At 34.9% G+C, this 24,728-nt stretch overlaps 3 protein-coding genes across 3 annotated transcripts; 2 read left to right on the top strand and 1 right to left on the bottom strand.

Moving 5' to 3' along the window:
- Positions 1-10,445: 10,445 nt before the first annotated feature.
- LOC145729137 (uncharacterized) lies at positions 10,446-24,719 on the bottom strand. Its single transcript, XM_081979775.1, has 3 exons — positions 24,179-24,719; positions 14,249-14,385; positions 10,446-11,236 (listed from the first exon to the last, which is right to left on the bottom strand). The coding sequence occupies exons 1-3, from the start codon at positions 24,617-24,619 to the stop codon at positions 10,552-10,554; spliced, it is 1,263 nt and encodes a 420-aa protein (XP_081835901.1). The 5' UTR covers positions 24,620-24,719; the 3' UTR covers positions 10,446-10,551.
- Positions 12,289-13,212, top strand: LOC145729236 (uncharacterized). The gene has a single exon (XM_081979916.1). The coding sequence runs from the start codon at positions 12,289-12,291 to the stop codon at positions 13,210-13,212; it is 924 nt and encodes a 307-aa protein (XP_081836042.1).
- Positions 22,441-23,809, top strand: LOC145729136 (uncharacterized). Its single transcript, XM_081979774.1, has 3 exons — positions 22,441-22,592; positions 22,859-23,008; positions 23,066-23,809. Exons 1-3 carry the CDS (start codon positions 22,526-22,528, stop codon positions 23,161-23,163), a joined length of 315 nt encoding a protein of 104 aa, XP_081835900.1. The 5' UTR covers positions 22,441-22,525; the 3' UTR covers positions 23,164-23,809.
- Positions 24,720-24,728: the final 9 nt, after the last annotated feature.

Raw genomic sequence — 24,728 nt, 5'->3', positions numbered from 1 at the left:
GAGGGGTCAGTTTGTTTTCTGCACTTTTTGGCATGCGCAGTAGGTCCTACCTTGTTACTGACACTGAGTGGCATCGTTTGGGGGGGTCAGTTTGTTTTCTACACTTTTTGGCATGCGCAGTAGGTCCTACCTTGTTACTGACACTGAGTGGCATCGTTTGGGGGGGTCAGTTTGTTTTTCGCACTTTTTGGCAAGCGCAGTAGGTCTTACCTCTGCGCAGTGGTATAAATTTTGTTACTGACACTGAGCGGCATCGTTTAGGGGGGTCAGTTTGTTTTTCGCACTTTTTGGCAAGCGCAGTAGGTCTTACCTCTGCGCAGTGGTATAAATTTTGTTACTGACACTGAGTGGCATCGTTTGGGGGGGTCAGTTTGTTTTCTACGCTTTTTGGCATGCGCAGTAGGTTCTACCTCTGCGCAGTCGTATAAATTTTGTTACTGACACTGAGCGGCATCGTTTAGGGGGGTCAGTTTGTCTTTCGCACTTTTTGGCATGCGCAGTAGGTCCTACCTCTGCGCAGTCGTATAAATTTTGTTACTGACACTGAGCGGCATAGTTTAGAGGGGTCAGTTTGTTTTCTGCACTTTTTGGCATGCGCAGTAGGTCCTACCTTGTTACTGACACTGAGTGGCATCGTTTGGGGGGGTCAGTTTGTTTTCTACACTTTTTGGCATGCGCAGTAGGTCCTACCTTGTTACTGACAATGAGTGGCATCGTTTGGGGGGGTCAGTTTGTTTTTCGCACTTTTTGGCATGCGCAGTGGTTCTTAGCTCTGCGCAGTGGTATAAATTTTGTTACTGACACTGAGTGGCATCGTTTGGGGGGGTCAGTTTGTTCTCTTTTTGGCCCAATTTTCATGATTTTGATCAATTTTCATGATTTTGATCAATTTTCATAATTTTGTTAATTTTTTAGTTTTGAACCAATTTTCATGATTTCGATAAATTTTCATAATTTTCATGATTTTGATCAATTTCCATGATTTTGGTCATTTTTTAATTTTTGAACAAATTTTCATGACTTTGATCAATTTTCATATTGTCGATGGATAGCTAATGAAATGGGCTTTCCAACGATATGGCAACTTTGGCTGATTGGTTGAGTAAGTTGAACGCTAGAGGGCTTCAAACTTGACTTAATTTTTTTTGCACTGTTCTGTTTAAACCTTTCTACCTGGCTTATTTGACTGACAAGGTGTGAACTTTTATATGTCGATGGATAGCCAATGAAATGGGCTTTCCAACCATATGGCAACATTGGCTGATTGGTTCAGTAGTTTGACCGCTAGAGGGCTTCAAACTTGACTTAAATTTTTTTTGCACTCTTTTGTTTAAACCTCCCTACCTCCCATATTTGACCGACAAGGTGTGAACTTTTATACGTCGATGGATAGCTAATGAAATGGGCTTTCCAACGATATGTCAACTTTGGCTGATTGGTTCAGTAAGTTGACCTCTAGAGGGCTTCAAACTTGACTTAATTTTTTTTTGCACTGTTCTGTTTAAACCTTTCTACCGGGCTTATTTGACTGACAAGGTGTGAACTTTTATATGTCGATGGATAGCTAATGAAATGGCTTTCCATCGATATGCAACTTTGGCTGATTGGTTCAGTAGTTTGACCGCTAGAGGGCTTCAAACTTGACTTAAATTTTTTATCAATTTTTTTTGCACTGTTTTGTTTAAACCTCTCTACCTCCCTTATTTGACCGACAAGGTGTAAAATTTTATATGTCGATGGATAGCCAATGAAATGGGCTTTCCAACTATATGGCAACATTGGCTGATTGGCTCAGTAGTTTGACCGCTAGAGGGCTTCAAACTTGACTTAACTTTTCTGTCAAATTTTTTTGCACTGTTTTGTTTAAACCTTTCTACCTGCCTTACTTGACTGACAAGGTGTGAACTTTTATATGTCGATGGATAGCCAATGAAATGGGCTTTCCAACCATATGGCAACATTGGCTGATTGGTTCTGTAGTTTGACCGCTAGAGGGCTTCAAACTTGACTTAAATTTTTTTTGCACTGTTTTGTTTAAACCTTTCTACCTCCCTTATTTGACGGACAAGGTGTGAACTTTTATATGTCGATGGATAGCCAATGAAATGGGCTTTCCAACGATATGGCAACTTTGGCTGATTAGTTCAGTAGTTTGACCGCTAGAGGGCTTCAAACTTGACTTAAATTTTCTGTCAAATTTTTTTTGCACTGTTTTGTTTAAACCTCTCTACCTGCCTTATTTGACTGACAAGGTGCGAACTTTTATCTGTCGATGGATAGCCAATGAAATGGGCTTTCCAACGATATGGCAACTTTGGCTGATTTGTTCAGTAGTTTGACCGCTAGAGGGCTTCAAACATGACTTAAATTTTCTGTCAAATTTTTTTGCACTGTTTTGTTTAAACCTTTCTACCTGGCTTATATGACTGACAAGGTGTGAACTTTTATATGTCGATGGCCAGCCAATGAAATGGGCTTTCCAACGATATGGCAACTTTGGCTGATTGGTTCAGTAGTTTGACCGCTAGAGGGCTTCAAACATGACTTAAATTTTCTGTCAAATTTTTTTTGCACTGTTTTGTTTAAACCTCTCTACCTGGCTTATTTGACTGACAAGGTGTGAACTTTTATATGTCGATGGATAGCCAATGAAATGGGCTTTCCAACGATATGTCAACATTGGCTGATTGGTTCTGTAGTTTGACCGCTAGAGGGCTTCAAACTTGACTTAAATTTTTTTTGCACTGTTTTGTTTAAACCTCTCTACCTCCCTTATTTGACTGACAAGGTGTGAACTTTTATATGTCGATGGATAGCCAATGAAATGGGCTTTCCAACGATATGGCGACTTTCGCTGATTGGATCAGTAGTTTGACCGCTAAAGGGCTTCAAACTTGACTTAAATTTTCTGTCAAATTTTTTTTGCACTGTTTTGTTTAAACCTCTCTACCTGCCTTATTTGACTGACAAGGTGTGAACTTTTATATTTCGATGGATAGCCAATGAAATGGGCTTTCCAACGATATGGCAACTTTGGCTGATTAGTTTCAGTAGTTTGACCGCTAGAGGTCTTCAAACTTGCCTTAAATTTTCTGTTAAATTTTTTTTGCACTGTTTTGTTTAAACCTCTCTACCTGCCTTATTTGACTGACAAGGTGTGAACTTTTATATGTCGATGGATAGCCAATGAAATGGGCTTTCCAACGATATGGCACCTTTGGCTGATTAGTTCAGTAGTTTGACCGGTAGAGGGCTTCAAACTTGACTTAAATTTTGTGTCAAATTTTTTTGCACTGTTTTGTTTTAAGCTCTCTACCTGGCTTATTTGACTGACAAGGTGTGAACTTTTATATGTCGATGGATAGCCAATGAAATGGGCTTTCCAACGATATGGCAACTTTGGCTGATTGGTTCAGTAGTTTGACCGCTAGAGGGCTTCAAACTTGACTTAAATTTTCTGTCAAATTTTTTTGCACTGTTTTGTTTAAACTTTTCTACCTGGCTTATTTGATTGACAAGGTGTGAACTTTTATATGTCGATGGATAGCCAATGAAATGGGCTTTCCAACGATATGGCAACTTTGGCTGATTGGTTCAGTAGTTTGACCGCTAGAGGGCTTCAAACTTGACTTAAATTTTCTGTCAAATTTTTTTGCACTGTTTTGTTTAAAGCTCTCTACCTGGCTTATTTGACTGACAAAGTCTGAACTTTTATATGTCGATGAATAGCCAATGAAATGGGCTTTCCAACGATATGGCAACTTTGGCTGATTAGTTCAGTAGTTTGACCGGTAGAGGGCTTCAAACTTGACTTAAATTTTCTGTCAAATTTTTTTGCACTGTTTTGTTTAAAGCTCTCTACCTGGCTTATTTGACTGACAAGGTGTGAACTTTTATATGTCGATGGATAGCCAATGAAATGGGCTTTCCAACCATATGGCAACATTGGCTGATTGGTTCTGTAGTTTGACCGCTAGAGGGCTTCAAACTTGACTTAAATTTTTTTTGCACTGTTTTGTTTAAACCTCTCTACCTCCCTTATTTGACTGACAAGGTGTGAACTTTTATATGTCGATGGATAGCCAATGAAATGGGCTTTCCAACGATATGGCGACTTTCGCTGATTGGATCAGTAGTTTGACCGCTAAAGGGCTTCAAACTTGACTTAAATTTTCTGTCAAATTTTTTTTGCACTGTTTTGTTTAAACCTCTCTACCTGCCTTATTTGACTGACAAGGTGTGAACTTTTATATTTCGATGGATAGCCAATGAAATGGGCTTTCCAACGATATGACATCTTTGGCTGATTAGTTCAGTAGTTTGACCGCTAGAGGTCTTCAAACTTGACTTAAATTTTCTGTTAAATTTTTTTTGCACTGTTTTGTTTAAACCTCTCTACCTGCCTTATTTGACTGACAAGGTGTGAACTTTTATATGTCGATGGATAGCCAATGAAATGGGCTTTCCAACGATATGGCAACTTTGGCTGATTAGTTCAGTAGTTTGACCGGTAGAGGGCTTCAAACTTCACTTAAATTTTGTGTCAAATTTTTTTGCACTGTTTTGTTTTAAGCTCTCTACCTGGCTTATTTGACTGACAAGGTGTGAACTTTTATATGTCGATGGATAGCCAATGAAATGGGCTTTCCAACGATATGGCAACTTTGGCTGATTAGTTCAGTAGTTTTACCGCTAGAGGGCTTCAAACTTGACTTAAATTTTCTGTCAAATTTTTTTTGCACTGTTTTGTTTAAACCTCTCTACCTGCCTTACTTGACTGACAAGGTGTGAACTTTTATATGTCGATGGATAGCCAATGAAATGGGCTTTCCAACGATATGGCAACGTTGGCTGATTAGTTCAGTAGTTTGACCGGTAGAGGGCTTCAAACTTGACTTAAATTTTCTGTCAAATTTTTTTGCACTGTTTTGTTTAAAGCTCTCTACCTGGCTTATTTGACTGACAAGGTGTGAACTTTTATATGTCGATGGATAGCCAATGAAATGGGCTTTCCAACCATATGGCAACATTGGCTGATTGGTTCTGTAGTTTGACCGCTAGAGGGCTTCAAACTTGACTTAAATTTTTTTTGCACTGTTTTGTTTAAACCTCTCTACCTCCCTTATTTGACTGACAAGGTGTGAACTTTTATATGTCGATGGATAGCCAATGAAATGGGCTTTCCAACGATATGGCGACTTTCGCTGATTGGATCAGTAGTTTGACCGCTAAAGGGCTTCAAACTTGACTTAAATTTTCTGTCAAATTTTTTTTGCACTGTTTTGTTTAAACCTCTCTACCTGCCTTATTTGACTGACAAGGTGTGAACTTTTATATTTCGATGGATAGCCAATGAAATGGGCTTTCCAACGATATGACATCTTTGGCTGATTAGTTCAGTAGTTTGACCGCTAGAGGTCTTCAAACTTGACTTAAATTTTCTGTTAAATTTTTTTTGCACTGTTTTGTTTAAACCTCTCTACCTGCCTTATTTGACTGACAAGGTGTGAACTTTTATATGTCGATGGATAGCCAATGAAATGGGCTTTCCAACGATATGGCAACTTTGGCTGATTAGTTCAGTAGTTTGACCGGTAGAGGGCTTCAAACTTCACTTAAATTTTGTGTCAAATTTTTTTGCACTGTTTTGTTTTAAGCTCTCTACCTGGCTTATTTGACTGACAAGGTGTGAACTTTTATATGTCGATGGATAGCCAATGAAATGGGCTTTCCAACGATATGGCAACTTTGGCTGATTAGTTCAGTAGTTTTACCGCTAGAGGGCTTCAAACTTGACTTAAATTTTCTGTCAAATTTTTTTTGCACTGTTTTGTTTAAACCTCTCTACCTGCCTTACTTGACTGACAAGGTGTGAACTTTTATATGTCGATGGATAGCCAATGAAATGGGCTTTCCAACGATATGGCAACGTTGGCTGATTAGTTCAGTAGTTTGACCGGTAGAGGGCTTCAAACTTGACTTAAATTTTCTGTCAAATTTTTTTGCACTGTTTTGTTTAAAGCTCTCTACCTGGCTTATTTGACTGACAAAGTGTGAACTTTTATATGTCGATGGATAGCCAATGAAATGGGCTTTCCAACGATATGGCAACTTTGGCTGATTAGTTCAGTAGTTTGACCGGTAGAGGGCTTCAAACTTGACTTAAATTTTCTGTCAAATTTTTTTGCACTGTTTTGTTTAAAGCTCTCTACCTGGCTTATTTGACTGACAAGGTGTGAACTTTTATATGTCGATGGATAGCCAATGAAATGGGCTTTCCAACCATATGGCGACTTTCGCTGATTGGATCAGTAGTTTGACCGCTAAAGGGCTTCAAACTTGACTTAAATTTTCTGTCAAATTTTTTTTGCACTGTTTTGTTTAAACCTCTCTACCTGCCTTATTTGACTGACAAGGTGTGAACTTTTATATTTCGATGGATAGCCAATGAAATGGGCTTTCCAACGATATGACATCTTTGGCTGATTAGTTCAGTAGTTTGACCGCTAGAGGTCTTCAAACTTGACTTAAATTTTCTGTAAAATTTTTTTTGCACTGTTTTGTTTAAACCTCTCTACCTGCCTTATTTGACTGACAAGGTGTGAACTTTTATATGTCGATGGATAGCCAATGAAATGGGCTTTCCAACGATATGGCAACTTTGGCTGATTAGTTCAGTAGTTTTACCGCTAGAGGGCTTCAAACTTGACTTAAATTTTCTGTCAAATTTTTTTTGCACTGTTTTGTTTAAACCTCTCTACCTGCCTTACTTGACTGACAAGGTGTGAACTTTTATATGTCGATGGATAGCCAATGAAATGGGCTTTCCAACGATATGGCAACGTTGGCTGATTAGTTCAGTAGTTTGACCGGTAGAGGGCTTCAAACTTGACTTAAATTTTCTGTCAAATTTTTTTGCACTGTTTTGTTTAAAGCTCTCTACCTGGCTTATTTGACTGACAAAGTGTGAACTTTTATATGTCGATGGATAGCCAATGAAATGGGCTTTCCAACGATATGGCAACTTTGGCTGATTAGTTCAGTAGTTTGACCGGTAGAGGGCTTCAAACTTGACTTAAATTTTCTGTCAAATTTTTTTGCACTGTTTTGTTTAAAGCTCTCTACCTGGCTTATTTGACTGACAAGGTGTGAACTTTTATATGTCGATGGATAGCCAATGAAATGGGCTTTCCAACCATATGGCAACATTGGCTGATTGGTTCTGTAGTTTGACCGCTAGAGGGCTTCAAACTTGACTTAAATTTTTTTTGCACTGTTTTGTTTAAACCTCTCTACCTCCCTTATTTGACTGACAAGGTGTGAACTTTTATATGTCGATGGATAGCCAATGAAATGGGCTTTCCAACGATATGGCGACTTTCGCTGATTGGATCAGTAGTTTGACCGCTAAAGGGCTTCAAACTTGACTTAAATTTTCTGTCAAATTTTTTTTGCACTGTTTTGTTTAAACCTCTCTACCTGCCTTATTTGACTGACAAGGTGTGAACTTTTATATTTCGATGGATAGCCAATGAAATGGGCTTTCCAACGATATGACAACTTTGGCTGATTAGTTCAGTAGTTTTACCGCTAGAGGGCTTCAAACTTGACTTAAATTTTCTGTCAAATTTTTTTTGCACTGTTTTGTTTAAACCTCTCTACCTGCCTTACTTGACTGACAAGGTGTGAACTTTTATATGTCGATGGATAGCCAATGAAATGGGCTTTCCAACGATATGGCAACGTTGGCTGATTAGTTCAGTAGTTTGACCGGTAGAGGGCTTCAAACTTGACTTAAATTTTCTGTCAAATTTTTTTGCACTGTTTTGTTTAAAGCTCTCTACCTGGCTTATTTGACTGACAAGGTGTGAACTTTTATATGTCGATGGATAGCCAATGAAATGGGCTTTCCAACGATATGGCACCTTTGGCTGATTGGTTCAGTAGTTTGACCGCTAGAGGGCTTCAAACTTGACTTAACTTTTCTGTCAAATTTTTTTGCACTGTTTTGTTTAAACTTTTCTACCTGGCTTATTTGATTGACAAGGTGTGAACTTTTATATGTCGATGGATAGCCAATGAAATGGGCTTTCCAACGATATGGCAACGTTGGCTGATTAGTTCAGTAGTTTGACCGGTAGAGGGCTTCAAACTTGACTTAAATTTTCTGTCAAATTTTTTTGCACTGTTTTGTTTAAAGCTCTCTACCTGGCTTATTTGACTGACAAGGTGTGAACTTTTATATGTCGATGGATAGCCAATGAAATGGGCTTTCCAACGATATGGCACCTTTGGCTGATTGGTTCAGTAGTTTGACCGCTAGAGGGCTTCAAACTTGACTTAACTTTTCTGTCAAATTTTTTGCACTGTTTTGTTTAAACTTTTCTACCTGGCTTATTTGATTGACAAGGTGTGAACTTTTATATGTCGATGGATAGCCAATGAAATGGGCTTTCCAACGATATGGCAACTTTGGCTGATTGGTTCAGTAGTTTGACCGCTAGAGGGCTTCAAACTTGACTTAACTTTTCTGTCAAATTTTTTTGCACTGTTTTGTTTAAACCTTTCTACCTGCCTTACTTGACTGACAAGGTGTGAACTTTTATATGTCGATGGATAGCCAATGAAATGGGCTTTCCAACCATATGGCAACATTGGCTGATTGGTTCTGTAGTTTGACCGCTAGAGGGCTTCAAACTTGACTTAAATTTTCTGTCAAATTTTTTTGCACTGTTTTGTTTAAACTTTTCTACCTGGCTTATTTGATTGACAAGGTGTGAACTTTTATATGTCGATGGATAGCCAATGAAATGGGCTTTCCAACGATATGGCAAATTTGGCTGATTAGTTCAGTAGTTTGACCGCTAGAGGGCTTCAAACTTGACTTAAATTTTCTGTCAAATTTTTTTTGCACTGTTTTGTTTAAACCTCTCTACCTGCCTTATTTGACTGACAAGGTGTGAACTTTTATCTGTCGATGGCCAGCCAATGAAATGGGCTTTCCAACGATATGGCAACTTTGGCTGATCGGTTCAGCAGTTTGACCGCTAGAGGGCTTCAAACTTGACTTAAATTTTCTGTCAAATTTTTTTTGCACTGTTTTGTTTAAACCTCTCTACCTGCCTTATTTGACTGACAAGGTGTGAACTTTTATATGTCGATGGATAGCCAAGGAAATGGGCTTTCCAACGATATGGCGACTTTCGCTGATTGGATCAGTAGTTTGACCGCTAAAGGGCTTCAAACTTGACTTAAATTTTCTGTCAAATTTTTTTTGCACTGTTTTGTTTAAACCTCTCTACCTGCCTTATTTGACTGACAAGGTGTGAACTTTTATATTTCGATGGATAGCCAATGAAATGGGCTTTCCAACGATATGGCAACTTTGGCTGATTAGTTTCAGTAGTTTGACCGCTAGAGGTCTTCAAACTTGACTTAAATTTTCTGTTAAATTTTTTTTGCACTGTTTTGTTTAAACCTCTCTACCTGCCTTATTTGACTGACAAGGTGTGAACTTTTATATGTCGATGGATAGCCAATGAAATGGGCTTTCCAACGATATGGCAACTTTGGCTGATTAGTTCAGTAGTTTGACCGGTAGAGGGCTTCAAACTTGACTTAAATTTTGTGTCAAATTTTTTTGCACTGTTTTGTTTTAAGCTCTCTACCTGGCTTATTTGACTGACAAGGTGTGAACTTTTATATGTCGATGGATAGCCAATGAAATGGGCTTTCCAACGATATGGCAACTTTGGCTGATTGGTTCAGTAGTTTGACCGCTAGAGGGCTTCAAACTTGACTTAAATTTTCTGTCAAATTTTTTGCACTGTTTTGTTTAAACTTTTTTACCTGGCTTATTTGTATGTATACTTGTGTTTCCAGACTCAGCGATGCAGAGTCTGGAATCCCATTTTGGTCGGTTAGCGACGATTCCGAGTCGGTGATGCTGATGCAAGTTTCAACGTGTATACAACTGCGTCGACGCCAAAATGATATTAATTTATTTTCCCGCGTTATTTTAAGGTTAGTTTTGTTGGTTGAGTTTGTAAATTCCATGATGGAAAGTGATCGCATATTTTGGGAGGAGTTTATAAACATTTATCATCTGCATACCTGTCTTTGGAATACAAAGGCTAAAGAGTATTCAGACAGAAACATAAAAAACCAAGCATACGAAGAACTGATAAAAAAATGCAAGGAAAAATTTCCAAACGCAAATAAGGACTTTGTAGTTAAAAAAATTCATACTATGCGATGCAGTTTTCGCCGAGAATTAAAAAAAGTCATAAACTCTGTGAGGTCTGACAGTGGCACTGATGAAGTTTACGTTCCATCCTTATGGTATTATGATATGCTAAGTTTCATAGCCGATTCTGAAATGCCTCGGAAAGGCACTTCAAATATTGAAGATGACGAGAGTGGCCCCGAAAAAACACAAAACGAGGTATGTAAAGCATGTAGCTATTTATTAATATAATGTATTGTTAAATAATCATGTACAAGTTTGGTTTAATATTTTTTTTATAAAAGGGGCCCCCACCCTATTGTTCACTAAGTTTGGATCAAGCCACATCTTTTTTCTTGGAAAGGCACAGCTCCGTTAGTATAGAAGTATGTTTTGTATTCATCTCTTATCTTTTTTGCTAAAGCAGTAGCTGCTCTTGGAGTACGTTTCAGTGATGTCAAAAGATTTCGATCTTGTCGCCATTCTCCAGGTATTACTTCTCCAGTTTCAGTATCTTCTTGGTCATATGAAGATTTTGGCGAGTAAGTTGTAGATGCTTTACGTCTAAGGAAGTTATGAAGGGCACAACATGCTAATACTATAGCATCAACATTTTCAATGTCAATAGCAATATCAGTATGAAATATACGAAACCGGCTAGCCATTATGCCAAAAGCATTTTCTACGATTCTACGTGCTCGACTTAACCTATAATTAAATATCCTTTCTTCCTTTTTTAAGTTTTTTTGAGCATATGGCTTCATTAGGTATTCAAGTAGCGGAAATGCTTCGTCTCCTACAAAAGTATAAGGCAACCTAAACTGAGTTCCACAGGGAGTTTCAGGACGTGGAAAATGTAATTTGTCATTTATCAGTTTTTCATAAAATTTAGTTTCTTGCAAAACTCCTCCATCGGAAATCCGACCGTTGATACCTGTATGAACCATTATGAACTCGTAATTTGCATTAACAACTGCTAACAATACGATGCTAAATTTTCCTTTATAATTGAAGACCACAGGCGAAAAAGACGCTTTGTCAATTTTTGAAGGAATTGAGATAATGGTGCCATCTATTAGAACATTTCGCAAACTTTCATTCCCTATTACCGAACTTGCAATAAACGTGCTAAGTCTGGAGATATTTATCATTCAAATATTTGGGTACAGAGGAAAAAGGCGCCAGGTTCTAGGTCTAGAATAATTTCGGCATTTTAGTCGTTGTTTTTGAGGGGTTATGTTGGTTGTTTAATTCGGTGAAAACGTGAGATCTTTAAGACAACAAAAAGCTAATAAGTTTAGTAGTATACTTGCCTAGTTAAGTAAGTATGTCGAGTTCGGAAAATAGTGAGAGTGACGTGTCTAATAGAAATATCGAGAGAAAAACTAAAAAAAGGAAAAAATACGGGAAACTAACTGATGTGATGAAAACATTCAATTTAAGCAGCCATGAGATTGGCGAGGACTGTCTTTGTAGTCGATATAAATGTTTCCAGGCTGTTCCTGTAACAGCACGAAAAGAAATTATTCGAAAGTTTAATGAATTGAAATCAGTTAATAAACAAAATCTTTATCTATGCGGGCTAATGTCAGTTTTGCCAATAAAACAGAGAAGGCCCCGAAAAGCGGAACAACTTGCTCAATTTCACGATGCTTCCTATTATTATAGGATTCGATTTCATGACAACGAAGAATTAAAGGAAGTTTCAGTACGTCGTAAAGCATTTCTGTGTATAAGTGTAAGCATAAGTGTTCATTAAAAGAAAAAGGTGTAGCACCCATTGATAATAGGGGCAAACACAAAGCTCTCGGAGGTGTCAAAAAACGTAATAAGAAATCACATCAAATCCTTCAAAGGGAGAAAAACTCATTACAGTTTACACAAAACATCAAAGCTGTATCTTCCTGAAGAACTAAACGTTAAAAAGATGCATAATATGTTTTCACAAAAGTTTCCAGATGTTAAAATATCTTATGAAACTTATAGGACGATATTCTCTACAGAATTTAATATAGGATTCGGATTTCCTAGATCGGAGTCAATGCGACATAAACATCGCGAAAATGAAGGGTCTTGAATCTGAAAGATTCAATTTAACAACTAGAGGAATGACTGAATCTTTACAGTTTAGACAAGTAGAGAGGAATATCAGAAATTTGAAAATAGAAATTAAGCTGCATAAATTAAAGGCTGACCAATTTTACAAGAGGAAGAGAGAAGCCAAAATAAGTAGTCAACGAGTTTTATCTACTGAAGCAATTTGCTTGGATTTCTCCAAAAACCTTCCACTTCCCAATATAACGACCAATGACGTCTATTACAAAAGACAGCTATCTCTATATTCGCTAAATATTCATGTACTTTCGACTTCTCAAGCAATATTTTATACATTTCCAGAAACTGTTGGAAATAAGGGAAGTGATTCGGTCAGTTCCTTGCTTCATCACTTTGTATTCAACTATCTCAACGAAGAAGTTCAACATTTAGAAATATTTTGCGACTCGTGTGGGGGGCATAATAAGAACTATACTGTGTTCCGACTTCTTCACTATATAGTCCACGTTGAAAAGAGGCTACAATCGATAAAACTTACTTTTCCAATAAGAGGGCATTCCTATTTGGAGTGCGACAAAGACTTTGGTTTGATTAATCAAAAGAGCCGAGCTGAAGTACCGGAAGATTGGATTGAAGTATTCAAATCAGCTAGAGTTAAACCAATGCCCTTTGAAGTGGTTGAAGTTGAACAAAGCAATTTTAAGAACTGGACGTTCTTTTTTAAAGACAGGTACAGAAAAAAATGTCCCTTTCCAACTCGACCGATTCGAGAACTAAAAATAGTTAAAGAGCATCCTCGCCTAATTTACTACAGGACTACATATAATGGGATGTGGGAATCCAGCCCTGCAACAGACCCAAAATTTAAACCTAGTCAAAAGTGCAGAGACGGAGAATTTGAACTGCCCGATTATTTATACAATGGTATGTAAGTTTTCTACTGACAATTCCACTCATGTACAAAAAATGCCATATATACGTCATCAAAACACGGTTTGCTATCGGCTAATAGGGAAGGAAGAGAGTTTGCTAGCGGATAAAAAAATCGGATAAATGTTGCTGTTGATTTCATCGTTTCCACGGATTTTCACTACACTTCTATTGTTGCAATGTCTCACCTTGAGATTTTTGCTGGCACTGTCAATTTTGATTTTTGTTCGTATTGTTTTGGTTATGGCTCGCTTCGGATAGAGTTCTACTGCAGAAAATCAAAAGAACCAGAAAAATGTATTTCTGTCAGTACAAGGAAGTCGCAGTCTTATTATATTATTGATTATATTCAGGGAATTGTCTTATCAAATACCATTCGAGCTCAGATTTTGAACAGGATAATTTTTCCGCTTATCTTCTCATACTTTCTTTATGGTACAAAACTCGACCTGTTTGGCAAAATCACTCGACCTGCGCTCTCGTGATTTAGTTACAACAGGTCTCGTGCAGTTACACCAAAAAGAAAGTGTTCTAAGACAAGCACAAAAATTATCCGGCTAAATCTGAGCTCTTGTGGTATTGCCCCCGATAATATTACAATGATATAATCATTATTTATTTAAAAATTTTAGAGCTTTTACCAATAAGTCACATTAAGTGGAAAAATCTGAGTGAAAAAATTTGAAAAAATTTTGTGGGCCCGAGGCGCAGAATTATTTTTCCAATATTCCACATTCAATAAATTAAAATACCTGAAGCCTCTCTGACTCGAAATTAGTTTATAGTATCATGCAGGGTAAGTTTTCTATTTAAAAACAAAAAAAAAATTAATAAAAAATCCTGTTTTTTAATAGATCAAGCATGCAAGTATTTTGCTGAAAACACCATTACTTGAGTGTTCACTTAATGACATGGCGCCTTCTTATTCTATCTAGTTAAAATTTAAACAAGACTGTAAGGAATTAAAACCTTTAACCTGGTTTTTCTCGAAATCGATTTTTTTGACAAAGCGCCTTTTTCCCCTGTGGTCTTCAATTATAATAGTATGATCCACTATTATGAGGCTTCTTTATATTAATGTGTTTACCGTCTATCGCACCACAACATGTATCAAAGTTCCATTTTTCTTTAAAATCGTTTGCTATTGATTTCCATTCCTTTTCGCTCTTTGGAAACTAAAACAAAAACAATAACTTATAATTTATTTCAGGACATTGAAAAAAACATGGAGCTAACAGAACCCAATAATTTTTCCGACACCGACTTATCAAACATTCAGTCTCCAACTCCAACTACTTCACATATGAGCTCAACTACGACTCGTAAAAGAAAGAAGATTTCACAAGAAAAGGAGTTTCTGAATGTTGCCACTAAAACGTTGCTAAATTACAATTCAGTTAACAATCATAATCTTAGTACACATGTTGATGATAAATTTGATGCTATCCCTGTTGAAAATGCCTCATAAAAACTTATAAAAACAGCTAAAGATTTCTATTAGGGTCTATCAGCGGATCTGGGATCTATTAGTATTCAGCAATTTACTAGTAAGGATTGTATTAGTTTTAGTTAGGTCCTATAAGACGGCTAATACCCAATAGATACATACAATTTTTAAAGTTGTCATCTTATTTTGGGTCTATAAGTATCAATAAGAATATTAACATGCTTACATTTATAAGGAAAACCAAATTCGTGTTTATACGGATTAGTAAGTTTGAATTGGAGTATTAAAATATATTTTCAATTAGGAAGTTTACTTAATTATGTACAGGTCTCTATCAGTGTCAATGGGGATGCTGTTTTTTATAATATTTTTATTTCAATCTGTAACTGTAAGTTTTAACAAGAATAGGAAATTGCTTATATGTATTGGTAAATCCACATTAGAGTTTAATGAATTATCAAGTTTGAATATGTGATTTATTTACATATTTGAATTAGGAAATCAACATTAAGTGTTTATAAGTATCCATCAGCATCAATTGGAAGACTATAATCATATTTTTTTTTATCAATCTGTGACTATAAGTTTGAACAAGAACAAACCATTCTTGGTTTCTATCAGGATTGGCAAGTTTAAATTATGTTATAAAACCCGCTTTCAATAAGAAATTTCACGTATGTATTTTATAAGTATTTATCAGCATCAACTGTGTCAGTTTGTAGTATTTTATTTCACTATGTGGGGGCTATAAAGTTATGGAAAATTGCTTATATACCTATTTGGAAAATCAGTGTTAATGCTTAATATGAAGATTAGTAAGTTTGAATTCTGATATTAAATTAAAAATACATATTCTATGATGAATACAATTAATTTATTTATGGGTAATTTCATTACACATTTATTATTGTATTTCAATAGTGTTTGGAAACTCACATACGTATCTATCTAAGCCACCAACATTTACAAATATACATTTAGAAACTATTTCATTAAATCCTACTACAATGCTTTCTATTGCCTCCTCAATAATAAGAAAACACTGTTCAACTTTATTGCCATTGACATAAAAGTTTTCACAACACAATTCTTTTAACTCCACATTAAAGTTACTTCCATTAAATGTAAAAAATTTCTGAATTTTTGAAAACTTTCCATCTCTCAACTTTACCACAGAATTATCATTTTTCTTTGTGTGGGATAAATAGGCCAAACTGTGATATGTAATAGAATTCACTTTAACCCTATCATAAATTGTAAATTTTTTAATTTGGTCTAGGTACCCCCTGCCCAATGGATGTAATTTAACCTTATAATTATGTATATTTTTATTATCACATGATAAAATATTACAACAAAAGTTTTGTATACTTATAGAAATATTTTTGTCTGAAAACAACTTTTGTAGAAGGCGAGTTGTTTTTAAAGTTTTTTTCACTATTTGATCCGTAACTCCTGTAGGTCCTTTAATCAGTTTCTTAATGTTAAAAATATTAGATTCGAAACAAAACGTCGATGTAGCCCATAACGGTCCCGTTTTTCTAACCGATTCTGTTAAGTGAGTTAAAAGATGCACATTAAAAGTCATTGCATTTTGACCATATAAGCTTTGAAAGTCTGAAACAAATAAAGCAACACAGTGCTCTGCTTCATCAAGCTCCTGAGGCAAAATACTTTTTTTTAATAGAATATAGATAGCCCGTTGCAAAAGCACAAAATTTGATAAATATTTATCAGGTAAAATACCTTTTAAACACGGAATACAATAAAACAGTAACCAGGAACGCCACTCCGTATCTTTCCACTTTGCTCTTTCTTTAATAGGCCTTGGAGTGCGATGAATTTCATTTGGAGGGTGTATATTTAGTAGTCTTTCATTATGAACATTTAAATTTTTTGGTGCTCCTATATAAAATTCACGGTTTTCTGTATAACCATATGTACTCCATATATCAAATATTTGCCTTACAGCCCACAACAACACGGAATGCATATAATCAATAGGATATCCCCAAACTAAATCAAACTGTTTTAAATTTACTAAAGCTGAAGCACCCTTTACACCTAACACTCTTTTATTAGTTTTCCAAGCTTCTTTCATATGATCTACTATTTCATGTGAACTCCTATTGGTATAATTTATTTCATGTGTTGGCAATGGATATTTAACTACTCGATCAACCACAGTTCCTGGGTGGTAACAATATGAACAGCCATAGAAACCATTGAATTGAGTAAAGTTTTGAATCATAGGCCTAGCAACAGAATCCACACAACAAAATAAAGGTGAAATTTTAAAATTGATTGTTTTATTATTGTGAAAATAAGTAATACCTTGCTCAGCTATGTTTTCACAATTACGAGGAAAACAATTCATAAATATAGTCATATTTGGTTCACAATTGGCACACCATATTCCAGCTAAGATAACATTTTTAAATCTTTCTTTTGGCGGCAACTCATTTAAAATTAACTGTATGGGCCACATAGAGCGTTTAGATGATTCAAAAATAGGAGCACCATCTGTTGAAAAATTAAAAGTGAGTTTTACACACTTGTCATCATCAAAGGATTGATGATTGAGCTTATATATCTCACTGTTACAAATGTCTTCAATTTTGTAACTACATGTCTTTGCCATATCGTTATAAATGGAATTAATATTAATTCTATCAAGCAAACTACGAAATTGGTATTCTAAATCTAACAATTTAAAATGGTTTTAACACTTCTAATGAAATAATATTTTGGTTGTTACACTGATTACATATTTTTGTAGTTACCATTAGTTATAATTAGTTACCTCACTCCTGTGTAAATCTGTAACCAATTCAGCTTTACAAAAATCAGAATAGAAATTATATTGTACTACATTTTCTGGCACAGAAAAAAATGTATCTATATAATAATTGGTGAGTGGTAATTTTTTTCCAGCACACATTTCAATAATTTTAATTAAATCACTCACCCCAGACTTAGAAAGTGAATGTCTCAAGCAAAAGCTTAATATTAAATTTTTAATGTCACTTATGGTTAAATTACTTTCCACAAATATTACCATATTGTCTTTATTACTTTCCTCATCATTCTGATAAGATTTATCTTCTACTTGTTCAAATTCATCATTAGGTGCACAGTTGTTGCCATCAGATTCTTCTGTTTCTAAATTGGAACATACCTATTTTGATGGAGTTTCTTGGATCATCATCATCACAAGCAATCAAGTCTCTACAAATCACATAAATTGTGTTTTAATTTATTGTTGAAATTTGATATACATGTACATAAAAAAAGAGGGTAAATATATATAATAATAATCCAATATGGCGCCGAGTGTGGTGGACATGTTAAACCTGCCTCCCAACTTACCTTGTCGTAGATGTAAAGCTGCGCCTGTGAGTGGCTTAAAGTGTGTGTTGTGTGGTTCGGTACTTCATCCGAGTTGTGTAAAGTTTTTGAAAAACGTGGAAATGATTGTGGAAGGCAAGTTTGTTAGGTGCTGTGCTGAGGTTACTGTTGACCTTGATAAGACCTTGGACCCTACTGTTGTGAGTGTGGGCGAAGAATCGAATGATTCATCCTTGCACATGGAGATAAATTACTTGAAGCAAATCTGCCATGAAAAGGATAAGTTAAATAGTGAAAATAATCTGGTTATCGCTACCCAAGCTGAGTTAATAAAGTCTTTGAAAGAGCAAATTATTTACATGAAAACAATAAACTTGACGTGCCCGCCATCTGGCGAGACGATGCAAACTCGCCAAGCACCAGGTTCAAATTTGACTAAAGATTCTGACACCGCATCGCAGATCTCTGCCAAGGAACTACATCTTTCAATAAATTCGCAAGTGATCGATAGAACTGTGTCGCTGTCTAGTGACAAAAATAGCAATTCATCAACAAAGTCCTACCTGGACGCAGCCAAAAGTACAGGACCGGTACTGAGGCAGGGCGTCTCCAGTGAGGTTGATACTATAAATACAAAGCTTACCAAAAAAAATCCAACTACGAGGACAACCCAGAACTCGTCTTCAAGTGAAAATAGAGCCCCAAAGGCGAAGCAATTGATTGGTTTGGCGCAGAACATTGCCTTATTGTCGGCTCCTAGACTGTCTTTTTTACATGTTTATAAACTTCACCCGGAAACCACCGAACACCAGTTGACTGAATATTTGAAGGCAATGTTCGCTGAAGTTGAGTGCGAGAAACTAAATTCAAAGTTTCCCCAATATTATGCGTCGTTTAAGGTGTCAATACAACAGGAAAATCTGACAAGGGCAATGGATCCGGCTATATGGCCTGCAGGAACCCATGTAAACAAATTTTATCATGGTAAAAAACTTCCTGCCCCGATGGCTAAGAAGGGTGACTGACTGAATGGCTTACAGGCTGGCGTTGAGGAATATTTTAATTATGTTTTTTAAAAAAGTGAGAATTGTTCTGTATGTAAATTTTGTATTGGTATATGTGTGATGTATAAGTTTTATGAGTGCTAATGTTATATTTTAGGCTATTGTAATTGTTGACTTGCTGCACATACATTTCATGTATAATGTTGTCAAATAAATAAATCTAAATCTAAATCTATATAAAAAAATAATAAATAACCCCATGACAAAATTCTTCAGGAAACTTAAGAATCTTTTAAAAAATTACTTACTTGCTTATGCTTATGTTTGAGCTAATTATACTATGTGGCTCTGGTTCATTCTGATCAACATTTGTTATAATATGCAAATCATCGTCATATATAACACTATTGGAATTCATTGAGGAACTCATTACAGTCTGGTTGAGTGATTTTTGAGGAAGATTGATATCACTGTGCATCGAGGTTTCTAAAATGAAAAGGAAAAATGTATCTATTGTATTACAATTACACCACACAAATACTATAATATTAAATTACCTTGGTGATGATAATGATGAGTTAAATCTTGGTTTCGCCGAATGTTCTCAAACTGTTTTTTCCATTTCCAGGTTGTTTTTCTAGATGTTGAACAATTGTGAAGATTTTCTGGATCTTCTGAAGATACCTTTTATAACTTTTCTTTATTTTACCCATTATTTTCACAAAAAAAAACCGGTGTCAAAAACATTACGTCGTTGCCAATATGGTGCTACGACAGTGTCACAACGGGTATATTAAAATGATTAAATAATCTATATAATTACTTATTGCAAATATTTATTTGTTCTTTTTTTACTCTTAACCAAAACTAGAACCGATTTTAAGCGAATGACCAATGTGAAACGGTATTTACCATTCTTAACATGTTTTTAACCGGATCATTTAAGCGTGACCGGTTATAAAATTGGTTTTAGTAGTAATGACGTCATGAATCAGCTGTGAAACATCAAAGTTATAACCAGAGTTTTGCGGTTTAAACCTTGCTCGGCAGGTGCTTTAACAAGCCGGTTATGTTTGATTTGACTAGGAGGAAATGGTGATAAATTTGGATGTTTAGTTCGAATGTTGCATCATGTTAAATAACTACTAAAAATGGAGCAGAACTTCATCCTGAGTATAAATTATGAAGGAACAGATTATCAAGTACAAGTGGATAGTTTGGAAACTGCCAATCTGTTATTAAATGGTAAGTTTTTATAATCACAGCAGGTAGAGTGACATATTTATTTATAATGTCAAAAACTCATTTTATGATCGTTTGGGATACTGTTTGGTTTCAAACGGAGGTGTAACTTTAAACAAATTATTTAAAAAAATACTTCTTCTGTTTTACTTTCTACGCCAAATTTTACTTGCTACCTGCCCTGCAAGTATCAAAAACAACAAGCACCTACCATACATACAACAGTATGAAATATAAAATCATTTTGAAAAAAAAAGATTTTTTGCGAGTTTTTGATCACTTTTTAGACTGAATTGGTAAACCTACTTAAGCTTCAGAGTACGAAATAGCAATCCGCCAAGTTTTACACCTGTAATTCCAAAATAACATGGGCTTAAAAATTTAAAAGTAATGTAAGTTTAAAGTAAAATCCTATGTTGCGCGTTAAAAAAAAACGCACTGTATATTATATTATACAATAATAACATTTGGGCAGGGTCAATTGAGGAACTACGCTCAAAACTTAAAGAAAAGCGAGTTAGAAAGCTCAATAAAAATGTGCTGATGTCAGCGTCATCAGACACCGAAACTGAGAGTCAAGAAAAAATTACTACAACCAAGAAATTTTCATCAGCGTCGCCAGTAAACATTATAAAAAAAACATCGAAAGTAAGTAATAATAATAATGTTTATTTATTTAGCAAGTGCTACATATAAAAACAGATAAAAGAAAGATAATAAATATAACAAACTCCATATAACATCACAATTCGCTAATTCCATATAATCTCAAAAGAGTCTCAAATTGGTTTAAGTTATCACAGTTCTTTATGTGTACCGGCAACTTGTTAAAATCACTTGTGCCCCTATACAAAACAGATTTTTGCATTCGACTAGTGCTACATTTCTGCAATATAAAATCAGTGCAATTTCTAGTACTATACTTATGAATATCCTTAAAAAGTTTTAATCTATCACAGATATATTCAGGTAACAAGTTGTGCTTCAGCTTAAATACAAACAAATGCATGTTGAACTCAAGTCTTTGTCTAACGGACAGTATATTTAAAACATTTAACATTGATTTAACGGGAGTACAACGATTGCACTTTAGAATGATTCTCAATGCTCTATTTTGGGTTTTTTCCAATTGGTCAAGTTTGTATTGTGGCAAATTAACCGTAGTCATCATTGAACAGTATAACTGTTATTATCATTTATCATGTTAGTCAATGATAACTGAAAATATTTTTTGTAGGGTTCTGCTTCACTCAACTCTTCAGCAAACAGACAAACTGAAGCAGGTATTCTGAAAAAGTTTTTGACCCCAGAAAAGTCTGAAATGTTCAATCCTTAATAATACGGATAGTACTAGTTCAAATATTTACAAACAAGAAAATGAAAATTTTAAAAGACAAATAGAGGAGTTGACCAAACTTAATATGGAATTGCAGAAAACCTTGATCCAGGAAGTAAAAGGTACTTAATAAAGATTTTGTTTTTAGACCCAGCTTAATTTTTGTTGTATTTGATACGTTTTTATATCCTACCTTATACCTATAGGTACTTAAATTTTATTATCTTAATGATGGTGATGGTGATAGTTTCAAAATGTAATAAACTTGTACTTAAAATGGTTTGCTAAATAAGTGATAAAAGAGATACGGTTCGTGACAAAATTTACTTAGAATTTGGATTTATATACAGGGTGGACCAGTTTTTAGTGTCAATAAAAATAAATAAAATAAAATAAATAAATTTTTAAACTGAATTTTAGAGGGCCGCATTTTCGTTAGCAGCATTTTTCAGAAAAATGACATAATGCATGTAAACTTATTTTATTTTTTGATGAGCTATCGGATGGTGAATTATTGACACGTAAAACTGGACCATCGTGTAGATATTGGATCCAATAATCTGAATATTTGTATATTCAGAATATTGTATTTGATACTTGTAACGCCATTTTTTAACAGATTAGATATTAATTAGAGATTTTTTAAGATTTGAAAGCCAAATTTAATGAAGGCTGCAAATGTACAACGCCCGTAAGCAAGGAAAATACAGAAAGTAAAACGTGGGAAGTTGGACAAGTAATGGGAAATAAGGTAAAAAGGATGCCAAAGACCTGCCTCTATATTAGCTAATAAACAATAACTTCAAGGGGTTTGTATTGAAAAAATTGCTTTTGACAGTGCATTTGTCAAAAGCAAAACTGTGAGCCAATTTGTAAAAAATATTTCGGTTGCTGTGTTTGGTATCACAACATTATCGCAGTCGTCAGTGCAAGGCAAAATGTGCAATCGCACTAAAACGCAATCAAAGCCAGCGTTGGACCCAAGCAAATTGACAGCTATATATGGTAATAATACTTAATTTTATTTTTAAATTAATTAAATTTTTTGAAAATTACTTAATTATCAATTCAAAATTGGCCATAAAGAACAGGGGAAGCAGTTGCAAACTACAATGTTTTATAAGTAAAACTAATACATGGGTTAATATAAGTCAGAGAGAATGTGATAACATTTTGGCTGATTTTTGTCGAGAGCATTGGCTTTCACTGCCTAATATACCTATTTTTATCTTCAACTCTTTATTACTAGCCTATGAATAATTTGATTGCAGATATTACCAAATACTACCTTAAAAAGAAGGGTACAGATGAAATTCTTATACTGAACCAATTGTCAAAAATTAACACTTGGATAGGCATCAAAATAGCGGATTTAAACCGAGCACCTCGAGGGATATCAAAAGAAACGACAAGTGCTATAGGTATAGAAACACATGCTTGATGTTTATTTCAATCCCTAATGACTATTCTATTAACAGTTGCTGATGAAGTTGAAGCGAGCTCAGAAGCGCCCATCAATAAAGAAATAAGAGAAGAATGGCATAGATCTGAGTCAGATGAATCTGCTGAAGGGTAAGTTTTAAAACAGCATGCACATGTATTTATGTAACTAGTTACAAAATGCCAGATGTAGTGCTATTTAAGTTTCAATTAATAAGTCAATAGTTATACAATAAAACGTGCACTTTTTTAGAATACTATTAAAAAAACTGTTTGCAAAAAAACCGTTGCAGAAAAATACCTTATTTCCTAAATCTAAGTTATATATTATTTTTATCTTTATTGCTCAATACATTGTCTGAAAAAAACCAAACTCATTAAAACACTATTGTAATTATCTAGTGCTTAGCTTTAGGAAATGCGACCTCATTCTAATACGGTTTTTTAATTAATATTTTAGAAAATAGTAGAAATAAGTAGGTATACAGGGTGAGTTTTTTTCGATGTTTAGTGAAGGGATCTCGGAAACTAGTAGAGCTACGGAGTCGGTTAAATGGGGAAAGTATTGCAGTTTTAGAAGACCAATTTAACACTGTTTTTCGTTTTTTGAAAAAGTTCATGGGTCACTAGATATTTAGCAAAAACCAAATTTTATCGATTTCTTTTTTCAATTTAGCCGATTTATTATTGTTTTGTTTTATTTTGTTGTTTGTTCACTACGCACATTCATTCTTATTAAACCTTATAGGCAATTTTTTTATTGGGTTTAATTAGTCATTTTCAACAGGGATGGGTAAAAAAATTGCATTTGATCTAAGGTTTCTTTCCCCTGATCAACTTATTTTTGCTGAAAAATTAATGAGTGATGTTATTTATTACGGCAAATTAAATAAGCTCAATGAGGATGCGATGGTCTCTATTAAACCAAGTCAGGGGTTTAATATATCACAATATCAAACCAATAATAGTCGTCAATATTTCACCAATTCTTCAAATTCAGTATTTCAACTTCATAATACAACTGAAACTGAACCACAACAGTTTCCAGGTCTTACCGAGTACTTGAACTTTAATAAGCATCAGTAGTTTTTAGTTGTTTATGTTTACAAGTTTATAATAAAAAATAGTTATAATTTATAGTGTTTATTTACCTTTAAGTATCCCTCTTTCGATAATTCCTCGTATATAGCAGTACACGTTTCAGGAATAATTTTGCTTAATAGTTGAGGAGAAATTGCAGTAGAAAATTTTAAATCTTCATAACTATTACGAGTAGCTAAATATCTCAGCGTTGCAGTCAGCCTTTCTTCCGCAGTAACGGACTCCCTCATTATTGTATTAACTTTTTCAATTCGATAGCGAATTTTGTTCAATAAATATTCAAAACATTCTTCATTCATACGGAGGTAGTTCCTATAGTCTTCTGGCTCATGTTCTTTTAACTCTTCCAATAAATTTACATTTGAATAACGTTTTCTTTCTATAAACCATCTTTTGGACCATTTCTTTCTAAACTTCTGTTTTCTTTTATGGAGTACAAAGAGTGTGCCAACTACTGCCAATAAAACTGGTGTTGGTAAAACGTGCTTCATTCTATTTATCGAGCACTAGATACCTAGAAAATAATTTAACCCTATTGTTTTTGTGTTGCAAGAACATGGAGTCGATTCAGGCATCCCAATAGGTTTCTAAGGTTTCCAT

This window comes from Ips typographus, linkage group LG5 (genome assembly GCF_016097725.1).
Source record: "Ips typographus isolate SLU linkage group LG5, UJ_Ityp_2.0, whole genome shotgun sequence".
Taxonomy (NCBI): domain Eukaryota; kingdom Metazoa; phylum Arthropoda; class Insecta; order Coleoptera; family Curculionidae; genus Ips; species Ips typographus.
The sequence above is the reverse complement of the archived record's forward strand: the minus strand, read 5'-3'. Positions and strand labels throughout refer to the sequence as shown.